Source organism: Emys orbicularis, chromosome 6 (assembly GCF_028017835.1).
Source record: "Emys orbicularis isolate rEmyOrb1 chromosome 6, rEmyOrb1.hap1, whole genome shotgun sequence".
Taxonomy (NCBI): Eukaryota; Metazoa; Chordata; order Testudines; family Emydidae; genus Emys; species Emys orbicularis.
In genome coordinates this window covers 112,601,830-112,628,562 of record NC_088688.1, presented here as the reverse complement: position 1 = coordinate 112,628,562, position 26,733 = coordinate 112,601,830, and the positions used below count along the sequence as shown (strand labels likewise).

Here is a 26,733-nt window from a genome sequence, read left to right as displayed (position 1 = left end):
GTGTGTGTGAGAGGGAGAGAGAGAGAGATTTCAGCTGACAGCAACTTTTTTCCAAAGGCTATAACTCTGCATGGTTGGTCGCTGGATTTAAAATATCAAAATAAGTGATATCAAAAACCATTCAAGTCCATCTTCAAAATGTTCACTAATGATTACAAACATAATAAAATCTTTTAACAACAACAGAACACAAAATAAAAAATGACAGAATACAATTACTAATATTTATGGCAAATCATCAAATTATTCTAACTCACTCTGATTTCAGTTGTTTTAACACAGGAAATTTTAGCATGGGAGCAAGTTAAAATAAAATTGTATGTACACTGATTTGACTATTTTAGGCTCCAAGGGTCCATATGCCTATCTTCCCCCAATACAATTTTTTGTTGTTTCTGAAACTTCCCTTCTCCAACTCTATTTTTTTTTAAATAGCCTTGTTAATAAAATATAGTACATGATCTTTTGGCAAGATACTGAGGTTTGAAAGACAGCTAATGCATACAGGCAACAATTACTTTCCATAACATTTTACTGAAAAAAAGAGAAGTTTTATGCACACTTCAGCGGGTCTTTTTAAGAAAGTGGAGTCACTCTAACTTTATTAAACAAAGCAGAAATGAGAGAATAAGTGAGCAAATGATCAAGATATCTTAGGCTTTTTCAAAGTATTCCTTTTTTTACTGCAAAAACAAAAAGTGTATGTTTGCACAATCTGCTCTTCAGGTAGCTAGTAGTGCCACCTATTCTTAAGTTGCCCAACTCTTTCCATTATAAAACTGTTTTCAGTTGCTTATAACTTTGCCAAAACTTGAACCATTTGGGCTGAAGTTTCCCAGGCCAGGTTTCTGCCTCAGACTGATGATTTTTTGTTTTGTTTTAAGTTTCAGCAAAAATGGTCCAGCCATTTCCACAAATGAAAATAGGGAAAATACACTGTTTGGCCCAATGCTGAATAAATTATTACAACTGTTTTGTATAAAACTCTAGCACCTCCATGGTTGGGGGCAACAGCTTGAAATTTGGCAAGGAGATTACCTGGGGGAAAATGGACTGTGAGGGAGAAGGGATAACTGGAACTCAGATCTAGAAGTTAGAACTGGATGGGCATGGACACTGGGAAAGGGAAAAGTTGCCCACAGTTGGAAACTGGGATTAGCTAGATGAGAACACTGGGATGAGGAGCTGTGGAGGTGGAGAAAACGGACTGGGATAGTGACTGGATGAGGGGGATGGGGCAGAAAGTGTCAGGCTTAGGGAGAACACGAGCAGAAGGGTCTAATACTACTAGAGGGCACTCCCCTTTAGAACCTGGAATGGAATCCAAGATTTCTGAGTCTCACCATTACTCAGCTGTCTGAAAATATCTGTGTAACCCATTGGCAAAGTGTGCATCTAATCCCCCTCTAGTGCTAGTCCACATAGAGGATGACAACCTACTACTGCTACTACTACCACCACCAATTACTATACTAGCTGAAGTAGTGAAGATCTGTGCTGCGGATCCAGGGGTTAAAATAACTTAAGGGACTTACCGGTACGCAGGGTGGCTGGGCTCCTGGGCAAGGTGGGGGGGTCAGCTCTGGGCCCCCGGAAGGGGTGGGGCTTGGGCCAGACTCCCCCAGCCAGCTCTTCAGCACTGCCCGACCTGCACCGCCCGGGGCTCTGCTGGCGATTTAAAGGGCCCAGGGCTCCGGCCACTGCCGGGAGCCCCAGGCCCTTTTAAATTGCTGGGCCCCGGGGCAGCTGCCCCTTTTGCCCCACCAGTTAGCAGCCCTGCCAGCATGGTGCTTAAAGTGCTGCTGTGGCAGCGCTTTAACGAAGGCTGTGTACCTGCCCGTACCGGCGGCCACTTACTTATTGGTACGCTGTACCGGCTTACTTTCACCTCTGTGTGAATCTAAAGTTTCAACCCTGCTGATGAACCATGTGGGTATCAACATGATGCCACATGATGAATTTATTTTTTCAGTCTGCTTTTTTAAAAACCTAGGAAATTACACACAGAAAACTATGTTTAAAGAACACTGAGGTTGCAAAGTCAACCATTCAAAAGTTAAGAAATGCCATCATTAACATTGTCCATGCAGCCTCCTTGTGCATATGCACTATGATACAGTTTTTAATTCCATGTACTATCTGTTTCACAGGACTCCTGCATCATTCAATGTACAGGATGTACTGTGTTCTCAGGATGAATCAGAGTTATATAGTGAAGGAGACTGTAATACCCCTACCTCATTTGTTGCAGAAGTTGGAAGGTGTGCAGTGAATAAGGCAAGGAATTGCAGGAAGAGAAAGGATGGTCTCATGATTAAGGCATGAATACTACCCTAGAGAACTGGATTCTATCCCTGCCTCTGCCGCAGAATTCTTATGTGATGCTGGGCAAGTCACATCCAAACTTTTCACAGATGTTCACTAACTGTGTGTTCTTGGATGCCCAAATTGAGACCCTGGGGATTGATATACAGAAATCCTGAGCACTTATAGCTGCACGTGAAGTTAATGGGAGATGTGCTCTGAATATATAAAGGGCTATATAAAACGAAGTTGTCTGAAAAATCAGATCTTAGGTGTCAAGTTGGGCACCCAAAGTGGATACTTTTGATTTTAATCTCTAGGTATCTCAGTTTCCCATCTGTAAAATTGGGATTATACCATCCCCTCACCTCACAGGTGTACTGCGAAGGTAAATTAGTTAATGCTTGTGAAGCACTCAGATACTATAGTAATAAATGCCTTAAAGAGTCCATGAAAATATCAGTAATTGTGTATTCACAGCAGGATTTGAAGAATTTGCAGTAAATAAAGCCTGAGGCCACACACTGAATGAGGATACAACAAAATATTGAAAAAACAGCTGTCAGTGAACACTATCAATTCTGTGCACTGAATGATGACAGGATTCTATGGAGGGAAAAAGTATGTGATGATGTAATTATAGACTGTACCATAATGCATAAGCACAAGAGGGCAGAATTAAGGTTGCACAGGCTACTTTAATTTTGAAATTTCCTAAATTTTGGGTACTTGACTTTGAAAACGTAATGATTTTTAGCAGTTTTTGTGGGAAATATAATTTAAAGGATAGTTTTATGGCCTCTTAATGGAGGATCAAATTATTTACAATATTTCAAATATGAGACAAATCAAAGAAATATTTTCGGCCTTTACTCTGTATTTTCTTGCATTTGTAGCTTTAACCCAAGACTCTTTACTTTAACTTCTACTGTATTAGGGAAGAAAAAAGACTGTAAAATCATAATGTACTGTTTCCCCTTAATACAAGATTTAAAATATATTATTCTATCTTCCTCTATAAAGCCCACTGACTTACATAAAAACAACAACAAAAAGAAGATAAGTTTCCTTATGCATGCTACTTTGAAATGGGAGCAAGCAATCAGTTGTTTGAATGAGACTGCATAAAGAAACATACCTTCTTTTTGTTCTTGTCGAGGGATTAGTAAGCTGAATTCAATGTTTCATTTTTTTGTGATAATATTGCATTCTAAATTGGTTCAAAGATTTTGCCACTCAGCTTAAGGGAAAATGCCACTAAGGAAACCGGAACGCCTACATTTTTCTTCATGTTGTCACGTCCTTATAGCTAATTGCTGGGGGGGGGGGGGGTGTTCAAGAGAAGCATGTAAAACAAAACACTTTCTACTACTAAATATTTTGAACAAGAAAAAGAATGTGGGAAGAAAGCCGTGCCCTTTATGGTTTTTGCAGGTGGTGACGGAAGACAAAGTTTGGGTCTTTCAGGCACCTAGTCTGCAAATATTTATGTATATGCTAAAACTAAGCGGTGTGAATAGTTCCACTGAAGTCTATGCACATTCAAAGTTAAGCATGTACATAAAAAAGAATAAAGGATTTGGGCTGATTAACAAATATGGGCTTGATTTTCAGAAGTGTTGACTAATTACTATGGCACTCTGTACCTCAAAGCAACACCCTGGAACCCCCATATTTATGCCATGTAAGGTATCAAATGAAAGGTCATGATTTGCTGAAACCCATTTTTCTGCCAAAATATGTATATCATTAGTGTGTATGAAGTAATCAGATTTTGCTGTATGGTTGTTACTGAAATATGCTGTAAGTTTGCTAGTGACATGATGATGACGATGATGATGGGCGATCACTCATTACCGAGTATGATCATCTTCCACGAGAGTTATGGGTCCTCAGGTGGCTAATAAGGCCAATCTTTGAACCACAAGTTCTATTACAATGAGGGCAGATATTTTCAGGCTCAGCAGGAGGCTGTTGACCATGACTGGAGACCAGTCTCTCCTTCCTCCTGCGCCCTTGTCCTCTTCGGCTTGTTGGCGAGCAAGTTCAAAATGCAGGGAACCATCACGTAGGACTTCACTCCAATTTAAGCGATCCTGGGCAAGTGTCTCCCAAGTATCAATGTCAATATTACATTTTTTAGGTTGTCCTTCAGCAAGTCCTTATAATGCTTCCGTTGTCCATCCACGTTACGGTACCCTTCTTTTAGCTGAGAGAACAGGACCTGTTTTGGGAGGCGATGGTCTGGCATCCGGACAATGTGACCAGTCCAACGGAATTGCTGACTGATGATCATTGCCTCGATACTGGTGGTCTTTGCTTCTTCCAGAACACTAATATTGATGCGCCTGTCTTCCCATTTGATCTTCAGAATCTTACGAAGGCAGCGTTGTTGGTGCCTCTCAAGGATTTTCAAGTGGTGTCTATAGGTTGTCCAAGTTTCAGACTCATACAACAGTGTTGGGAGAATAACAGCTTGATAAACAAGAAGCTTGGTGTCTGTTCGAATGTCATGATCTTTAAAGACCCTGTGCCGTAAACGAGAAAAAGCTGCACTGACACAGCTCAGGCAATGTTGAATTTCTGCATCAATATCTGCCTTGGATGAAAGATGATTTCCAAGGTAGAGGAAATGATCGACATTCTCCAGTGCCTCTCCTTTGATTTTGATAGATGGGGCATGTAATATCTCATTTGGAGAGGGCTGATAGAGCACTTTAGTCTTCTTGATTAAGAGTGAGTTCAAGACATGCGTAAGCATCAGCAAACACATTCAAGATCGTGTGAAGTGGGCAAAGATTGCGTTGTGATCAGCATACTGAAGTTCCACAATAGATGTTGTGGAAATCTTACTCTTGGCTTTCAGCCTGCTAAGCCTGAACAGTTTTCCATCCATTCTGTTATTTCAACGCCACCTGTAAACTTCCCAGCAATTAGGTAAAGAATGACGGCAATAAAAACCGCAAACACAGTTGGAGTGATGATACATCCCTGTTTGAGTCCTGTTTGTACTATGACAGGTTCACTCAGAGCCAGTGCTGCTCAGAACGGTTGCTTTCATGTTATCATGAAGCAATTTTAGGACATTGATGTATTTATCAGGACATCCAATCTTAGAAAGTACAGTCCAGAGGGCACGGCGATTCACTGAGTCAAAGGCTTTAGTTAGATCAATAAAAGCCATGTATAGTGGTCGGTTTTGCTCCTGACACTTGTCTTGCAGCTGCCGTGCTGTGAAGATCATATCCACAGTTCCACGACATGGTCGGAAACCACTCTGACTCCAGTAAAATTTCTTCTGACAGGGTAGAAGGCGGGTTGCAAGGATCCGCGCCAGAACTTTGCCTGCAATGGCTAGGAGGGAGATACCACAATAATGTCCACAATCCACTTTATCCCCTTTCTTGAAGAGGGTGACATCCCCCATTTCACGGGGTAGCTCCTCCTTTATCCAGATTTTAAGGAGAAGCATGTAAAGCTGCCAAATTAACTCTGGTCCACCGTTTTTAAAGATTTCAGCAGGGATCCCATTTAGACCTGCTGCGTTGTTGTTCTTCATCTGCATGGTGGCATTGTGTACCTCATACAAATTGGGAGGGTCTCCGAGCTCGTCCCCAAATGGTCGTTGAGGGATTTGCTCAAGGACTTCATCTACAACCACAGAATTACTGTTAAGGAGATCTTCAAAATGTTCTTTCCAACGAGAATTAATGGTTTCGTTGTCCTTCAAAAGTGTGGTTCCGTCCTTAGAGCGAAGAGGATTCATAACATGACAAATTGGCCAACAAATAGTGCCAGCCTTGGTGGCACTAAAGATACCACATGTATTGTGGATGTCCGTGAGACGTTGGAGTTCTTGCACTTTCTCAGGCCACCATTTTTCTTAAGTTCTCTGGTTTTACATTGTACTTCTGCCCTCGCCTTGGCATGGGCTTCCCTCTTTATATTACAATTTATGTTGTTTTGCTTAGCATGAAATGCCATTCTCTTCTCATTGACGAGTTGCTAAATTTCAGCATCATTCTCATCAAACCAGTCCTGATGTTTTCTGGTTTGGTAGCCTAGGTTTCCTCAGAGGCATTGATGATTACTGCTTTCAATTGGCTCCAATGTTCTTCAATTGCTTCTGGAAACTCTGATGGAAACTTTTCTTCTAAGACTGCTTGGAAGTGGTCACGCTTAATAGGGTCCTTCAAATCTTGAACCTTCAGCTTGCGCCTGACCTGCTTCTTTTGCAGCCTCCATTTGGGAGCCATCTTAATTTTCATTGTGGATCGAATAAGGCAATGATCTGTCCAACAGTCATCAGCACTTGTCATTGCTCTTGTGAGAAGTACGTCACTACAATCTCAGGCACAAACTATGACGTAGTCGAGGGGATGCCAGTGCTTTGACAGTGGGTGTCTCCAAGATGTTTTGAACTTTTCTTTTTGTCAGAAAAGGGTGTTCGTAACAATAAGTTTATGTTCAACACACTTGGTCAGAAGCAGAATTCCATTTGAATTGCTTTTGCCAACTCCTTCTTTCCCGATAGTTCCTTTCCACAGGTCTGAATCTCGTCCAACATGTGCATTGAAATCCCCCAGAAGGATGATCTTGTCTTCTGTAGGGGTCTCCAATAAAATGGTTTCCAACTGAGAATAAAAAAATCTTCCTTTACATTCTCATCGGCATCCAGTGTTGGTGCATAGGCACTCACAATAGTTGCCTCTTGATTTTTGGTGAGCCTCAGTCGGAGTGTCATAAACCGCTCATTCATGCCAACTGGTACCTTAGAGAGGCACCTTACGAGCTTGTTCTTTATAGCAAAGCTCACTCCATGCAATCGGGGTTCATCTATAGATTTTCCCTTCCAGAAGTAGGTGTATCCTCCTGTCTTCTCCCTCACCTGTCCTTCATCAGCTCTTCTAGTTTCGGACAAAGCAGCAATATTGATGTTAAACCGACTCAATTCACAAGCAATAATGGCTGTACATCACTCTGGTCGGTCACTGTTTGAATTGTCCATCAGGGTACGTACATTCCAAGTTCCAAAGTTGAAAAGTTTTTACATTTTCGACCGCTGAGGTGGTGATCCTGCTGGATGCAGCTATCCAGCCAGGAAAAACAGAGGAAAGACTATTTTTAAGGTACCTTTTCTAAACCCCTCCCCATGTGGGGTGAGCAGGGTGAATCCTAAAAAGGACTGCTCAGTCATGGGTGCAGCTGCCGAGATGCTCGACCCGCCTCAATCCTCGAGCAAGACAACTGTATCCCACACCCACCGCCTGTGTGTCGGTCTGTGACTAGGAACTTCCGGATTTCACTGTCCTGTTCCCATCGCCACTCGCCGATCGCCACCGGACTTTTGACTTGTGCAAAAGTCATTTTCCTAAAAACTGGAAGATGCCTGTGCGGAACTTCTTTTAAAGTGGGAAGACTGATGCACAACCGTCACCACACTATCCTTGACAGATAGAGGACTTGAAACCAATGGCATGGACACCATGACAATTGGAAATGCTCTATTTGCTGCAGCCTTCATCCACCTTCACAGCTGTTGTAACATTACACAACAGTTTCACCTCCACTGTGCAGTTATCCTCCATCTGCTCTGCTGTTAGGGACTTCTTGGATCCAAGAAGTCCCAAGAAGAAGCTAGTGACATACAGAGGTGACTGTGACATTATCTGATTAAAATATGACCATGTAGATTATTGTTGCTACCACTGTGATATAATTGCAACAAATCTTATACAAGGTGTGTCAAGTAAGGCGTCTATGGAACGGTTCTGATTTGCTGAATAGGATTATACTATTTGTATGCATGTATCATTTTGTATTTGAAGTTATGAGTATTGGCCGTATTCCTGTATTTCAAATATGTTTGCTCCTGTGGTAACGCCCACAAGGTATTTAGCCTGCACATCTCGAAGGGACTATACAAGTTAAACGGCTCATCAAGGAACACTTAACTCACAATGGACCATGGAAGACGCCCATGCACACCTGATGGACTTCTAACTACAGTACCGGTAATGGCTTCTGCTATGACTGAGCAAAATCATGCATGGACATGTGACTTGCCCATGTGACTCCAAACACCATCTTGTTACCTGTAATTTTCCACAGTAAGAACAATGGATTTCCCTTCAATTGGCAAAAGCTATAAAAGGCCCTGGAAACACCTCCATTTTGCCTCTTTCCTGCTCAAACCTCTGGACTATGTACTTATGCTAATGGGAGCATTCTAACCAAAGGACTGAGGACCTTCCAATGATTTGGAAGCAACCAGAGATTTAACAAGACAGCATGGGCGGCGAGTTCTATGGGCCCGTGGTGCCCGGGCACCATGGGCCCGGCTCCAGCATTCTGAGGCCCGGTCTCTCCCTTGGCCCCGCCTTCTGCCCGGTGCGTCCCCCAGGCCATTTAAAACAGCCCGTGGCCCCCACTCATCACTGGCAGAGCTGAGCAGCTGAGCAGCTTCCTGACTGCTCACTCCACGTGGCTGCCGGCCCCTCCCTGCAGCCCCTGGGCAGGGTGGGTTTGTGTGCCGCCCCAAGAGCCCCTGTGGCCAATGGGAAGCTGCGGGGGCAGTGCCTGGGGGTAGCAACACATGGAGACTCCCGGCCCACCCTGCCTAGGAGCTCCAGGTAAGTGCCACACTCCCCCACCCCTTCCCAGAGTCTGCACCCCGCCCTTTGGCCCCAAACTCCCTCCCAGAGCCTGAACCCCCTCCCTCCACACGCCTTCCAGCCCCCAAACTCCTTCCCAGAGCCTGCACCCTCTCCCTCCACACCCCCTCCCATTCCCAAGCTCCCTCCCAGAGCCTGCACTCCCACCCCTTCCCGCCCCCAAACTCCCTCCCAGAGCCTGCACCCCGACCTCCAGCCCAGAGCCTGCACCACAGCCCTCCGCACTCCCTCCCAGAGCCTGCACCCAAACTCCCTTCCAGAGCCTGCAACCCTCACCCCCTCCTGCACCCCAACCCCTTGCACAAGGCCATAGCCTAGAGCCTACATCCAAACTCCATCCCAGAGCCTGCACCTCCACCCCCTGCCGCATCTCGGAGCCTGCACCCAGCACCCAAACTCCATCTCAGAGCCTGCACCCCAGACCCCCTCCCCCACCCAAACTCCCTCCCAGAGTCCAGCCTCTCACCCGTCCTGCACCCCAATCCCCTGCTCCAGCCCAGGGCCTGCACCCCAGACCTCCTCCCCACACCCAAACTCCCTCCCAGAGCCTTAGGCAGGTTGGGGGCGGAGTTGGGGGGGGCAGGTTCTGGGCACCACCAAAATTTCTACAAACCTGCCGCCCCTGCAAGCCAGCAGTTTATTCCATCACTGCTACAAGACTGATCCAAGGACTTGGCAATTATCGTGTGTATTTGATTCCTTTAACCAATTTTAACTTTCACCTTTCTTTTTTTATAAATAAACCTTTAGATTTTAGATACTAAAGGATTGGCAACAGCGTGATTATTGAGTAAAATCTGAGTTATATATTGACCTGGGTATGTGGCTGGTCCTTTGGAATCAGAGGACCCTTTTGTTTGATGAAATGGGTTTAAATAACCACTCTCTTTAATGTCTGGGTGTTGAATCCAAGATTGGAATGCCTAAGGAGACTGCTTTTTTGACTTCTTGTTAGCCAGTGTGGTGAAACAGAAATTTACTTTTGTTGCTGGTTTGGGAGCATAACCAGCAGTTTTGGGGGGTGTCTGCCCTATTTCTCAGCAGTTTGTCCTGAATTTGGTATTCTCAGTTGTGACCCATGAAGGCACAGTGACAGTGACCCCCGCCCAGCTAGGGTTGCCAGGCATCTGGTTTCCGACCGGAATGTCCAGTCGAAAAGTGACCCTGGTGCCGCCAGTTAATACTGCTGTTAGTTACATGTTTGTATTTTGGGCATTCACACCTTGTGGCTGTTACAAGGTGTGAATAATAATTTGCTCGGCCACTGATATTCTTTTTAAAGGATCTCCCCAATAAGATCTATCCTGATAAAGTTCAATAAATAATATGTAATTGGCATGTCCACATTATGGTTTTGTACAACGTGAAGAGTTTCTATATTGACAGATATGTCTCATGTATATAAAGCAACTTCTGAGAACAATTCTGACCTTTATGTATTTATTTTACAATAGATCTATGTGCAAGGATAGCAATACTCTTATGATTATTAAAGTGCCTCACTTTGCATATTTCATACCCTAAAAACAGGCTTGCAGAGCCTCACTTAATTAAAAGACTACCACTATATTAATGAAATGCTATAAATATTTCTTGAGTACATATTTAGAGCACAGGTCACCAGGAGAGCATTATAAAGGCACACTTTATCCTGCCATATCCAAAAACTTTAGCAGTATTTCCACTATAACTCCTTTCATATGTATATATGCTTGGACAGGACTCCTCTTTCTCAGCCCTGCCTGCACACTATTAAAAAAGATTTCCTAGTAAGGCTGTACTGTCAGTATTGACAGGTCATAACTTAGTTAAAATAGTTTTAAAACTCACTGGGGCTCCATATTATCTGGAAGACAGTTTAGATAAGTTATGTCTTGTCTACATTGGAATCATAGCTCGACTAACAAACAGTTTTTAAAAAACAATAGCATATTCAGGGCCTTATGAATATTTAATTGTAAATTAAAATACATGTGGATAATATGCCAAGAAAATACAATTTCTGTGACATACTTGACATATTTTCCTTTCTCCCCTCTCTTTTATCAGTACCCTTTCCTCCTCCATAATCTAGCACTTCTACAGATGCTAGTTGCAATCTAGTACCATACTAGGAGCACAACAAAAATGTTTAGCTATAGGTTGTGATCTAGCATCTAGGGTTAGTTACAAAGCATTACCATTTAGAAATTCTTCCTGTGACCTCTTCTGGGACACTGCATCTTCACAGAAGAAATGGTTCTATTTGTGGTTTTCCAGAATTATTACAATTTATGTAAGGCCTAAGTGCTAAGAATATTATTGATGCCTTTTTTTAGGTAAGAGATATAAAAGAGTAAAAAGACATTCTTGTAGTTACAGCACTCCAATCCAAGTGAACAGGCATACATAAATCATGATCTATAATAGAAATACTGAAAGACTTTAGCTGTAGTAGCACAGGGTACGTCTACACTTACTTCCTGGTTCAGCGGCAGGCAATCAATCTTCTGGGATCGATTTATCGCGTCTTGTCTAGACGCGATAAATCGATCCCGGAAGTGCTCGCCGTCGACGCCGGTACTCCAGCTCGGCGAGAGGAGTACACGGCATCGACGGGGGAGCCTGCCTGCCGCGTCTGGACCCGCGGTAAGTTCGGACTAAGGTACTTCGAATTCAGCTACGTTATTAACGTAGCTGAATTTGCGTACCTTAGTCCGAAGTGAGGGGTTAGTGTGGACCAGGCCACAAGAAAACAACACTATTATAGTTAGCATTCTCTGAGCGCTCCAGTCTAAAGTTCATGTACAGATAAGAGTTAAAACTAAAAAAAAAAAAAAAAAAAGATTTCACAAGTCTGGCTTTTTTCAGTCTCAGAGTAAATCAAGCAAGGTCTCCCTTATACAATGATATGCAATGTCACACAACATGTAAAAATGCAACTAATTATACCCATAGAAACTACAGGTCTGTTAATATGTACACAGTATTACCTGAACCACTATTAGTTTTTCAAAGCATGTTCTGTATTTTTTCCTTGACAAACGATCTTACTTAAGTAGCTCTCAGCAACACTATGTAAGGCTGTACATGATTAAATATATACGAAAACATTTACTACCACAAAAAGCAGCACACACATCTGAAAATCCTATCAGATTAATTCTTTGGATCTGCTTGTCTGTGATGGGAAGAAAATAAGAGTCACTCCTCATTAATTGCAAGCATAACTTCTGGAGTCACAGCCAATTGCAGTAGGAGATACATACTCTAAAGACATTTAGATTTCAAGTATATAGAACAAAAATTAAGACATTTACCTGAAATTCTGGCACCGTAGGCTTTGTGACAGCTTTCCTCTTCTTTGTAATTGCTTTTTTAGATATGGATTTTTTTCCTTGTAAGATTAAAAGAGAAAAGCTTCATAATGCTGTTTATTGCGCTTCATTAATAAAACCAAATTACATACAACCTTGAAAGTTATAATTTAACTAACAGATAGCTGATGGTGAGTCATGTAAACATCATGAAACAGAACCGGACTCAGCAAAAGCAAACATTAAACTACAAGTACCTGTGTGCGGGGCAGCCTTATTTCAACAGTGAACAAACCCACTATAAACTCCAACACACCAAATGAAAATTAAGAACATTAGTAAACTGTGAAAGAAACATTCACACTACCATTGTGATGGGGGGATGGGGAGAGGGGGAAGATGCATAATTTAAACCAGAAACATAAATTGGTTTAAAAAAAAAAAAAAAAAACACTTACCTACAAAAACTCTTCTCTGATGTTAGTATCCCACATTGATCCACACACTAGGCCTTGTATTCCTTGTAACCTCTCAATCTTACAAAATAGCTATAAATGTTACTTGTGGGCAAGATACCCAGGGAATAAATTTCTTTATTTCTACAACCACCCACAACTGTACATATTTAACACCATTGATCTCTTCATTTGCACTCTAACCATTAATCCATCTCTGCCAAGACTACTATTACTATTCCAAATCTCAGAGTAATTTGCAAAAAGCTGCAAATGAACAAAAATAACCAAATAATTTAAAAACAACCTACCACATAAAGTTCCGTTTTTCCCCCCTCTAGTATGGATCAGGTTAAAAATTACCAAATTCTTCTCATTGACTTGCCTGGAGTAAGTGTTTCGGGGGTTTTTGTGAGGTGATTAAAATTTCATTAACCATATTTTGGTCCATATTTTTCCAAATTTAGTCTGATAAATTTTAATTATTATTTTAGTGTGCAATGTGCTTTGTAGTGAAAATTCAAAGATATGGCTCCTGTTAAGATGCATCCAGAACAGCATAGAAAATAATAGTGAAAATATTATTTATATATATCAATGATACATTGTCACCTGGAATACTCTGTTATGGAATATTCTGTTCTCATTACACTATTTCAAAAAAGATATAGCAGAAACAGAAGTGGTCTAGAGATGGGAGACAAAAATAACTGTGGACATGGAAAGACTTCCATATGAGAAGCAGCTGAAAACCACTGGGATATTATAATTTAAAAAGAACATGAATAAAAGAGGACATGATAGATGAACACAGAATAATTAATAGTATAAACAAAGACTGAGCACTCGTACCTGCTATAACAACATATGAACAAGGGGACATTCAATTAAACTGAAAGGTGACAAATTATACAACTATTAAAAGGAAATCATTTTTTTCAAAACGCATAAAGAATGTGTGGAACTCATTGTCACAATGTCTCATCGTGGCCAACTACTTAATAGGATTCAAAAACAGATTACACATTAATATGGATAATGAGAACATCCACAGTTACATAAAAATTATATATATTTTAATAGAAGGGATTTATAAACCCCTTGGAATCACAGAAATGTAGGACTAGAAGCAACCTCAATAGGTCATCTAATCCAGCTCCCTGCACTGAGGCAGGACTAAGTATTATCTAGACCATCCCCGTTTGTCTAACCTGTTCTTAAAAACCTCCAATGACAGCCGTTCCACAAACTCCCTAGGTAATTTGTTCCAGTGTTTAATTACCATTACAGCTAAGAAGTTTTTCCTAATGTCTAACATAAATCTCCCTTGCTAAAATTTAAGTCCATTACTTCTTGTCCTTTCCTCAATGGATAAGGAAAACAATTTATTATCTTCCTCTTTATAACAACCTTTTATGTAATTGAAGACTGTTATCATGTCCCCCTCAGTCTTTTCTTCTCCAGACTAAACAAATCCATTTATAAATCTTTCCTCATAGGTCATGTTTTCTAGATCTTTAATTAATTTTGTTGCATTCCTGTGGACTTTCTCCAATTTGTCCACATCTTTCCCAAAGCGTGGTGCCCAAAACTGAACACTTTACTCCAGTTGAGGCCTTATCAGTGCTGAGTAGAATGGAAGAATTATTTCTTGTGTCTTGCTTACAAGACTCCTGCTAATACATCCTGGAATGACGTTTGCTTTTTTTGCAACATTATTACATTGTTAACTTAGATTTAGTTTGTGATCCACTATAACCCCCAGATCCTTCTCTGCAGTATTTGTTTCTAGGTAGTCATTTCCCATTTTGTATTTGTGCAATTGATTATTCCTTCTTAAGCAGAGTACTCTGCATTTGTCCTTACTGAATTTTATCCTATTTATTTACGTCCAGATCATTTTGAATTCTAATCCTGTCCTCCAAAGTGCTTGCAACCTCTCCCAGCTTGGTATTGTCCACAGACTTTCTAACTACTCTCTATGCCATTATCCAAATTTATGAAGATATCTAGAATTGGACCCAGGACACATCCTTGTGGGACCCTGTGATGGGTTCCCCCCGGGGTGCCACCTGGTGCTGGGGTACCACTGAGCCCCCTGACCCACCGGCCTGGGCTCCCTCTCACACTGTACTGCTGTAACAAGTTGAAAAGCCCTGCAGCCTGCACTTTCACCAGCATTCATATAGGTAGGGACACACCCATCTGCAGTTACATGCAGGCTCTCTGACCAGCCCCTGCATAGGAAGGCCACAGCTAAGGTACCTCCCAGCTCCCCAGGCACACACCCCCTCTGGAGTATAAACCCAAAATTATACCGTCTGGCGCTGCACAGGGAACTGTACAGCATAAACTCATAAAGTTCACCCCCCGCCCCTCAATGTGGAGAGGAATATGCAACAGTCTTTGCCCATTGAGCTAAGATTCCCATATACTTCACTCCAACTCACTGGTTTAGATAAAATAAAAACAAGTTTATTAACTACAAAAGATAGGTTTTAAGTGATTATAAGGGATAGCAAACAGATAAGCAGATTACCTAGCAAATAAACAAAAAATGCAAGCTAATCTTAATATACTAAATAGATTGGATATGAATTAGCAGATTCTCACCCTAAGAGATGATACAAGCAGGCTACAGATTCTTTAGGAGGCAAGCTGCACTTGCTTTACAGCTTGGAATCCCCAAGTGTTTCATTCACAGGCTAGAAATCCCTTTAGCTTGGGCCCAGCACTTCCCCCAGTTCAGTCGGTCCTCAGGGGTTTCCTGGAGTCTTCTTGCATGGGGAGTGAAGACCACTACAAGATGTCACTCCCTGCCTTATACAGCTTTTGCATATGGTGGGAATCCTTTGTTTCAAAGCTTGGTTCCCAGACCAGTCTGTGGAAAAATACTGACATCCCAAGATGGAGTCCAGCAGTATGTGGTCGGATCACATGTCCTTGTAGATTCATAGCAGCCATTACTCACAGGCTGTGTAGAGTGGTCTCAGGAAGGCTTATGTGGGAGATAAGCTTCTCCTAATGCCTACTGTTTTTTCCTAATGGTCCATTGCCATGAATAGGCCCTTCCCCACCCATTATCTAGACTGAAAGCATCTTGTCTATTGTGAATTACCGAGGTGTAACTACATTTGAAATACAGATACATAGTCAATATGCAAAACTTCTCCAATGACATCTCACATAACTTATCTTGCATAAAATCAGGGTGGAAAAAATGATTTTTTTAAAAAAACTTTAAAAAAATCGGATTTTTTTGATAAAATGCTTTTTAAGGAAAAAAACCTATCTAAAAATAGTTTTAATTAAGATACATTATAGCTCAAAGATATCGCATCATGGAATAGGGATTATAAATTCTAATTCTATAGTATGAGACAATATATTCATGTAATGTTTAAGAAAAGTTTTGTAAATGAGTTCCAATAGTTCATGGATTAGGGACCCAATCTTATGGGGTTCCAGGGGCTTCTGTATAGATTAATCTTTCTATCTACCCAATGGGACTCAGTGCTCAGTCTAGAAGATACCATCAGAGATGCTTAGTTTTGCAGTTCTCAAACTGCGGATTTGTGTCTCCAGAGATAACATGCTTGTTAACAGCAAAAATGTTTTTAAACATACATACATACATACATACATACATAGAGAGAGGGGTGAGAAATAACAGACCTCAACCCTATTGTCCCTCTGCAAATTTGTGTACACAGCGTCAATCCCTTACCTCTCTCTAAAAGTGCAAAGTTTCAAAAAGTTCAATGAATAGAAGATTGTTGGGGGTGGAATAGATCTGGACAAGGAGAAGTCTGGAGATAAATGTGAGAAGGGAGGGACATGCAGTAGAAACAAAAGTGAAACTGTTTGAGCAGCATATTCCAGAAGTCTTGAAGTCTTTCTGAGCGTAGCCTTCATTGTTTTGAGATCTACCATACCATTCTCTCATTAGAAGGGAAAACCTATAATGACAGCAGGCCGTAAGAGAGACCCAGTGTGGGAATATTTTAATGAAGTTCCTCTACCTGTGGGTAAGACAGGCATGCGTGCAAAATGCAAACGGTGCAACAAAGAAATGCAAGGCCTGGTTGCCCTAATGAAACAACATCATGAGAAGAAGTGTTCCTTCTCAGGAGGAAGCTGCGTTGAAGATGATGAAAGGAACAGGTCTGAACACGGAGGATCTTCAAGTTGGTAAACTTTTTTATTTCATACTTCTTTCTTAAGGACTGCCTGTCTTCCTTCTGGACTATTCTTGAATTCTCATGTTTGAGCAAAAAATATAGCTGTTACTCTATGGTACTATCATTTTAGATGCAGTTGTGATTAAAAAATAGCTGAAATAGGCAGATCTTTCTTTTACAATTTCACCTTTAAAGTAGTACTGAGTGTCAGTGAATGCAATGAGTAATATGAAATGAGCAGTATGGTAATAATAATTAAATAACTGCATTGACTTATTTTGTTTAGGAGAATCCATCCTCAACATACAGGATTCTGAAGACTATCCATCTTCAAGATCACCATCATTTTCTATAATTTCAGAGTTATCTGACAATGGTAGTGTTTGTCACATCATGTATGTCACATAGCCACAGTATATCACCTGTAGCAAAAAGAAGAAAAAAAATCTCCATCATCCAGAACAATAGATAAGTTTGTGATAAGAACCAGCAGATTACAAAAAGAGGTAATTGATGGGGAAATTGCCCTGTTTGTTTACGCACAAACTCTCCTTGCCGTATGATTGAGAAACCACACTTCATTAACATGGTTCGGTCATTAAGACCAGGATACAGTCCACCCAACAGAGCAGATGTAGCAGGCAAATTGCTGGATAAAGTGTATGAAAAAGAAATTGAGCAGTGTGCAAAAGGTCTAGAGGGTAAAATTGTTAACCTGAGTCTTGCTGGGTGGAGCAATGTCCACAATGATCCTGTTGTATGTGCTTGTGTGACAACAAAAGAAGGGAATGTCTTCCTTACAGAAACAATAGATACATCAAGAAATGCACACACAGCAGAATACTTACAAGAAGTAGCAGTAAAAGCTATAACAAACTGTGAAAAAAAAATTCAAACGTCTAGTATGCAGCTTGGTCACAGACAATGCTGCAAATGTTTCCAAGATTAGAAGAAACTATTTAGAAAAGAGTGAAGAGAGTCCCAAGCTAATAACATACGGTTGCAGTGCTTATTTGATGCACCTCCTCGCCAAAGACTTCAGTGTTCCAGAAATAAAGGCGAACGTTGTTGAAACTGCAAAATACTCCAGTTAACAACCACTTTGCAGCAGCTGCACTGAAAGAAGTGGGAGGATCCAAGCTAACTCTCCCACAAGATGTGCAATGGAACTCAGTAGTGGACTGTTTTGAGCACTATATCAAGAACAGGCCTAATCTGATGAGTTTGTGAACAAAATAGTGAAAAAATAGATAGCATTATCATAGCCAAAGTTCTCAACATTGGGTTTAAGTTCCATTTCTTTCCCTCACTCTGTCTTTTTTCTAATTAAATCTGTATTCTTTCTTAAATAAATCCACTTTTGTTTTATTATAAGTGCTCACAGGTACTATGTAATTTACAAGAGCAGTGGTTTAAGGTAAAACTGGTGAACTGGGGTACACTGCTCCTTTGGGGGCACAGGATTGGGGATATCTATGAGTAGCCAGTGTCAGGGGCTAGATATCACAGGGTAATAATTCAAAGTGATTTGGGAACTGGGACGCACCTGTTAACCTGCAAGGTGAAGACTGGGTTAGCATTGCCCAGATGAAAGTGCTTGAGTGGCTGAAAGGCTGGTGATGTTAGGGAGCTAACACTCAGCTGCCATAAACAAGACTCCCTCATGCTGGAGGCAGGGGATAACAAGGTGACTCTCAGTCCTGGGTACCCCAAGAGCTGTCTCAGCTACATTTTAAAAAATGTTACTAAATATTCAAAAGCTAGGAAATTACAGAATTCATTATGCCTTCATTAATTCTGCTTCCTTATGAGCACTTTGAGATTTATTGATGAAAAGTGCAATGTAAGAACTACATGGTATTATTATGTGAATGCACCACAATTCAGTCATTAATCACATGATCTTTTTTCCATAGGACCTTTGCCTCAGTTAGTACTCAGTGAAAGAATGAGGGGTGTGTAGTGAATATGGCCGTTGTTTCTACGACTCTGAGTCATTCGCTGTAGAAGGTGGAAGATGTGTAGAGAATGAGGCGGAAAAGGCACACAAACATTTAATTTTCAGCCAAGAGAGAGTAGGTTTTGTGATATATTAAACTAGGATTAGATTACTTGCTGTTACTGCAAAACACAATGTGATACGATTTTAGGAGGGAGATGGCTTCCCTCTAATATTATGTGACAGCCTTGCAATTGCACACATAGCTGGTGCTGTCAGGGCCAAGACATTTAATTTGCAAATCACTCCTTGCATTACACACTTATTCAAACACAGGTGTATACAAATTATATATGCACAGACTTTTTTTTTTTTTAATATCTGAAAAATGTAAGCCAAGGAGATGACTGAGCAGACACATTATTCCAGTAGTGGTCATACCAGTGCCAAACACAGACGTAATATAACCTCCTTACTACTCCTATTTAATATTCATCTGTTCATGCACCCAAGGATAGCATCAGACCTTTTGGCTACAACCTCACACTGGGAGCTCATGTTGAGCTATTATCCAACAGGACCCTCCCAAGTCTTTTTCCAGAGTCACAGCTTCCCAGGATAGAGTCCCCCCATCCTGTAAGTATGGCCTACACTATTTGTTCCTAAAATATATGATTTTACACATGGCCAGAATAAAATGCATATTGCTTGCTTGTGCCTAAGCTGACCAAAAGATCCAGATAGGTCACTGATCCAGAACAATCTTCTTCATTATTTACCATTCCCACAATCTTTGTGTCATCTGCAAATTTTATCAGTAATGATTTTCTGTTTTATTCCAGGTCATTGGGAAAAATAACTAGCATAGGACTAGCACTAGAAGCACAACTACTTCTTGATGATTCCCCATTTACATTTTGAAACCCATCCGTTAGCCCATTTTTAATCCATTTAATGTGTGCCATGTTGATTTTGTATCATTCTAGTTTCTTAATCCAAATGTTGTGCAGTACCAAGCCAGATGCTTTTCAGAAGTCTAAGTTCAGGCAGTCCTCGATTTTACGACGTTCAATTTACGACAAACAGCACTTACGACGCTTCTGGGTTGACACGCTGATTCAACTTACAACAATTGGTTTCGACTTTACGACGCTCGGTCCCGCAATGGAGTGGGTTGCAGTTCCCAGTTATGACGTTTCAACTTAAGACGCAATTTTTAGAAACCAATGACTGTGTTGTAAGTCAAAGGACTGCCTGTATATTACATCAACACGTCTATTTTTATCACCCAAACTTGATATCTCAAAGAGTTAGCTTGACAAGATTTATCTTCCATAAATTCATGTTGCCTGGCATTAATTATATTACCTTCTTTTAATTTTTCATTAATCTAGACCCGTATCAGTCATTCCATTATTTTACCTAGGACTGATGTCAGGCTAACCGACATATACCTATCCAGGTAGTCCCCGTTTACCTTTTTCAAATATTGGCACAACATTAGCTTTCTTCCAATTCTTTGTAACTTCCCAGTGGTAACAATATTTTATTTTATTTGAGAGAATGAGACCAAAGCCCAACAACGGGAAAAACAACAACAAAAATTCTTGTTGGACTACTAAATTTGAAGTGCCTGTGGAGAAATCATCAGAATTCACTTTCCGCAGCCTGGGAACATCTAATTGCAGCTCCCTCTTTTCTCCAATAGACAGAGAGAGCTTTCCTTCCTTATTCTGAACTGGAGTAATATGTAATATATAAAGTTCCACAGGTCTGTTCTAAAACAAGGACCTTATTTTTTCTTAAGTTTTAGTGCTTAAACTACCATATTGACAGCCCTGGGGACTACTACACAAATCAGGCATTGGCAATAAGAGTACAAGTTTTCTCCGTAATGCCATATCCATGGGCCTCAACTCAGACCTAGAAGACCACCTTTAAAATGCAAGAATATAGTGTAGTCCTATACTTGATATACCTTGACCTCTCTGCAGAGGTCCAGTAAGACATAGTAACAAGATAAATTTATAGCAAGTCTAAGCAAAAAATAAATGTATCAAATACCCAAATAACTTCTGCACTCAGCAGGTTTTATATTCTGATATTTTAATTCCTTCCTCAAAGCAGTCTTTGATCAGCCAAATTTCCAGGTTTGAAAATGCACACTCACTGAATATATGAGATAGAGCTGACACTAGCCTAGAAAGGAACTTTATCAAGTGATGCACCACTAAAATAATATCTGATAATTAAACCATGTGTTTTTGAAAGCCATGATTTATTTTAACAGGGACAAGGGAGATCATATTTACCATTCTGACCGACTTTTAACAAGACTACTTGTATTTGTAAGTTTCGCAGTAATGTCTCACTGATGCAATTCTCTCAAAAATCTCACAATGGCAAATATAGTGAACATCCCAGAAAGATATTTTTTGAGACTCTTGAACAATGCTCAAGACCTAGCTTTTGGAAATTATTTTTAGACAAAATTTTGCAAATGCTATTCACCTGTAACCTGTGAGGAATTCCTCTTGACTTGAAATTGTAATGGTTTACAAGATCTGGAACCTCTTATAATAAAGAAGGGTGGGGTTAGGTGAAGGTTTGCTGCATAGAAAAATATGGTTTGAGACCTTGTGGCTCTTGATAACTTGTTTTAGTAAGATGCAAATATTTTCACAATGGAGCTTTTGAGTGGAGTGTCTGAAGCCTATGCCATCAGATTCTCATAAATCCAAAGCAGGGACTAAAAACAGGGAGTGTCTTAAATCACTCTAATTCTTGCCATTAGCCACAGCAAAATACAGGCTTATTATCTACACTTGAAATGCTGCAGCTGAATTCCAGCACTATCTAACCAGGGGTTAGGTAGTTTAACTGCGTCATTCAGGGGTGTGGGTTTTTCACACCCCTGAATGACACAGTTACACCAACCTAATTTCTTAGTGTAGACCAGACCTAAGGGTGAACTCATATAGCCACTTGGTCCTCATGCCTCTTAACTCCACGAATTGTAACATTTTCAACCCAATTCCATCAAAAAAATTGACTTGCCCTACCAGATCTTAAATTGAATTGCAGGCCTGAACTATCTGTTAAAAATAGTAACACCCGGTTACCTTTATAAGGGTGTAGGACACACTTTATCCCCTCCTTTTGTTCCCTGAAGTTCAGAGGGCAACTGAAATCTCATTTGTTAGGTGCTTCTTTTATTTTTAAATGTAGACTATTCTAGTCCCACCCAACAGCTCCTCATCTAGAAATACGCAAGGTTCAGAAGTCCAGCAAATCGAGAGACAGAATGCACGTCAGGGGTTTCTATGCTGACATTGTCTGCATCTGCCTGTTCTCAAAACAGCAGAGGTCTTACAACAAATGGATAATTAACTGACTCACAACACAGAATGATGTTAGCAAATAAAATGAAATCTCAGTGACACACATTTCTGAGGACATTGGTGCTGAATGACAAACACAGAGGCCTGATGCTTCAAGAACCCTGTTACAACTTAGAAAAATAAAGTGGTCCTACAGTATTTCATTATATGCTCATGACCTAGTTGACAGGCCTTTCTAAATCTAGATCAGTGGTTTTCAAACTTTTTTTCTGGCAACCCATTTGAAGAAAATTGTTGATGCCCGCGACCCAGCAGAGCTGTGGATGAGGGGGCTCTGGGCTGGGGGTTGGGCTGCAGGTGTCAGGGTTGCAGGGTGGGGGTGGGAATGAGGGGGTTAGGGTGTGGGAGGGGGCTCTGGGCTTGCTGCAGGCTCTGGGGTGGGGCCAGGGAAGAGGGGTTTGGGGTGCAGGAGGGGGCTCTGAGTTTGAGGGGGCTCAGGGCTGGGACAGGGGGTTGGGGTGCAGGAGGGGGTCAGGACTCTGGGCTGGGGGTGCAGGCTCTGGGGATGAGGTGTTTGGGGTACAGGAAGGGCTCCGGGTTTGATGGGGGGCTCAGGGCTGGGGCAGGGGATTGGGGCACGATCTTACCTCGGGCAGCTCCCGGTCAGCAGTGCACAGGGGTGCTAAGGCAGGCTCCTCGGAAGCAGCCAGCAGCAGGTCCAGCTCCTAGGCAGAGGCACAGAAGCAGCTCCATGCAGCTCTCACCCACAGGCACCGCCTCCCCCCGCCCCAAAGCTCGGTGCTCGGGGCAGGGGCAGCACACGGAGCCCCTGGCCCCCCTGCCTAGGAGCTGAACCTGCTGCTGGCCACTTCTGGGGCACAGCACGGTGTCAGAACAGGCAGGGACTAGCCTGCCTTAGCCGGGAAGTACCGCCAGCAGGACTTTTAATGGCCCAGTCGGCGGTGCTGACCAGAGCTGCCGACATCCAGTGCCTTGCATTCCGCGACCCACTACTGGGTGGTGACTCACAGTTTGAAAACCACCGATCTAGATTACATTTTATGCTATTGTAACAGAATTTTTACATCTCCAAGAACAGAGTTGAGGGTGTGGATGGAATTTATACTAAACACCACCAGATTAATTACCCATGTGTTAAAAGGAATCAGTACTTAAATCTCAGAGTCTGAATTCCATACCAAACAAAGCATGTTTATGTTCTAAATAAGTGTTTGCAATTTTGACTACAAAGAAGGGAGAAACAGTGAATACTCAGCAAGTGTATTGCTTTGAAGCTCTTAGAACATTATTACAAGGTTCAGGATTTATATCAAAGCTCCTTTGAAGCAAAGTATTTCAGGGAATCTCTTGCATTCTGGTAGAGCTGTCGCACCATCCCAGAATGGGCTTTCTAGATCAATTAATCAGATTTACAAGAATCAAAATAATTATTTTAATCTACTTTCGTAGAGTTGTCACAGTACTGCACCTCTAATCTCTCCTGGTCTCTCTAAGCACACTCCTCTAGATCTCAAGCCTCAGGAGCTGTTACCGCTCAATGTGGATTCACACAACTGTCCCACACTCAGACCAGGCCTTGAGTTGCAGTCTCCTGTGTATCAACCATGATCTAGCTTAGCAGGTCTGACTTGCATGATTAATCGTACTGTTAAACAATAATAGAATACCATTTATATAAATGTTTTTGGATGTTTTCTACATTTTCAAATATATAGATTTCAATTACAACATAGAATACAAAGTGTACAGTGCTCACTTTATATTTATTTTTATTATAAATATTTTCACTGTAAAAATAAAAAATAGTATTTTTCAATTCACTTAATACAAATACTGTAATGCAATCTCTTGATTATGAAAGCTGAACTTACAAATGTAGAGTTACGTACAAAAAATAACTGCATTCAAAAATATAAAACTTTAGAGCCTACAAGTTCACTCAGTCCTACTTCTTGTTCAACCAATCGCTCAGACAAACAAGTTTGTTTACATTTGCAGGAGATAATGCTGCCCGCTTCTTGTTTACGTCACCCGAAGGGAGAACAGGCATTCGCATGGCACTGTTGTAGGCGGCGTTGCAAGATATTTATGTGCCAGATGCGCTAAAGATTCATATGTCCCTTCATGCTTTAACCACCATTCCAGAGGACATGCGTCCATGCTAATGATGGGCTCTGCTCGATAATGATCCAAAGCAGTGCAGACCAACGCATGTTCATTTTCATCATCTGAGTCAGAGGTCACCAGCAGAAGGTTGATTTTCTTTTTTTTGGGTGGTTCGGGTTCTATAGTTTCCGCATTGGAGTGTTGCTCTTTTAAGACTTCTGAAAGCATGCTCCACATGCCTTACCGCTCAGATTTTGGAAGGCATTTCAGATTCTTAAATCTTGGGTCGAGTGCTGTAGCTATCTTTAGAAATCTCACATTGGTACCTTCTTTGCGTTTTGTCATATCTGCAGTGAAAGTGTTCTTAAAATGAACAGCATGCTAGATTGTCATCCGAGACTGCTTCCACATGAAATATATGGCAGAATGTGGGTAAAACACAGAGCAGGAGACATACAATTGCCCCCCCAAGGAGTAAAGTCACAAATTTAATTAATGCATTTTTTTTTTATCAAGCGTCATCAGCATGGAAGTATGCCCTCTGGAATGGTGGCCAAAGCATGAAGGGGCATACGAATGGTTAGCACATCTGGTAAATACCTTGCAATGCAGTCTACAAAAGTACCATGTGAATGTCTGTTCTCACTTTCAGGTGACATTGTAAATAAGATGCGGGCAGCATTATCTCCCGTAAATGTAAACAAACTTGTTTCTCTTGGCGATTAGCTGCATAAGAAGTAGGACTGAGTGGACCTGTAAGCTCTAAAGTTTTACATTGTTTTGTTTTTGAGTGCAGTTATGTAACAAACAAACAAAAAAAATCTACATTTGTAAGTTGTGGTTTCACAATAGAGATTGCACTATGGTACTTGTATGAGGTGAACTGAAAAATACTACTTCTTTTATCATTTTTACAGTGCAAATATTTGTAATAAAAATATAAAGTAAGCCCTGTACACTTTGTATTGTGTTGTAATTGAAATCAATATATTTGAAAATGTAGAAAAACATCCAAACATCCAAAATATTTCATGAATTTCAATTAGTATTCATTGTTTAACAGTGCAATTAAAACTGCAATCAATCATGATTTTTTTTTAAAAATCGCAATTAATTTTTTTTTGAGTTAATCACGTGAGTTAACTGCGATTAATCGACAACCCTAAATAAAATACAATACAACTCATCTAGTTTACCAGGTGTTCAACAATCTTCCACACGGGGACCCTAATAGGACCCGCTCCTTATAGACTCTTCCGCAGAGTCTTTCTCTGTCACCTTGTCTGCCTATCAGAGCTCAGTGACATTCTCTGGAGAACTTCTGGTGACTCCTCCTGCCCTCTGTGGGGATAAAGATACTTTTTAAGTGATAATAGCCCTTTTGCTCACTAGCTTCCCAGCCTGAGAAAACAGCTAAGTCACTTCAACCTAGAGCCTGAATGGATGCCATTGTCTTCCAAGAGTGTGCTTGGGTGTTCTTATGTGGAAAGCCAGTGTGTCACCACCATGTACAAACAATACTGAATTCAAGCATTACAGTTGTATAATGAACATTCTTCTATTTCCAATATAATTTAAATCAATATAGTCACACAGGAAATTCTAATAAAACACCATAGTTACACAGTAACTTTACCTCACTGACCTTGTCACAAATTATTCATAAAATGGTTACATTTCAGTATTCATAATATTATATCAGTTGCACGTCTATCACAAGGCTCTTGATAGGTTAAAGGCAACTTTCTCTGGTGAGTCCTATTCAGAATAATTATGAAAAAAGTTTTAAGCTAAGCAATGCATAAACTATAATTGTTTATAAAGATATTTTGTGAGTTATCTTGGGACAAAACATGAAGATACAAAATGTGTTTCTCCTTCTGAGACTCTTATGGGGGAAAATGTGTCATATTACAGAGGTGTGCTGGAGCATCTAGCTAAGTTAAGGCTGTACCTAGTTGTTCAACTTAACATAACTCGAAAACCAGCCTATTCAAAACACAGAAGAGTATTTTAAGAATCAAAAAGTGAAAACCTGTTATTTCTGAAGGAGGTAGAGTATACCTAAGAATAAATATATACTGATACCACTACTTTTACGACATTTTTTACCAAATCCCATTAACTGCTCTCAGATAACATACATACCTATAAACTGGCAATATTTAGAAAGAGTATGTATGTGAAATCATGCTTTTTATATTCAAATATGCTAAAACAATAAGACATAATTTCTGTTATTCAGTGTAACTTTCAGTATAACACAAAACCAATTCAGCCATGGGGGGGGGGGGGAAGAGGCAAGGGTTCTGCTTCCAACAAGTACTCCTGCAGTAATTCTGCGCTATGCACAGACGCAGAATTTATGCGCAATGCAGAATTTCCCTCCCCCCCACAAAATACATTCTGCTGGAAA

The 26,733-nt window shown here is 40.9% G+C and overlaps 1 protein-coding gene across 1 annotated transcript in view; it reads right to left on the bottom strand.

Annotated features, from left to right (window-relative positions):
• Positions 1-26,733, bottom strand: part of BRD10 (bromodomain containing 10) — a 78,631-nt gene that overhangs the window by 24,283 nt on the left and 27,615 nt on the right. Inside the window, exon 4 of the mRNA XM_065406333.1 lies at positions 12,278-12,354. Within this exon, the coding sequence (XP_065262405.1) occupies positions 12,278-12,354 (77 nt within the window). The remainder of the gene's footprint in view (positions 1-12,277; positions 12,355-26,733) is intronic.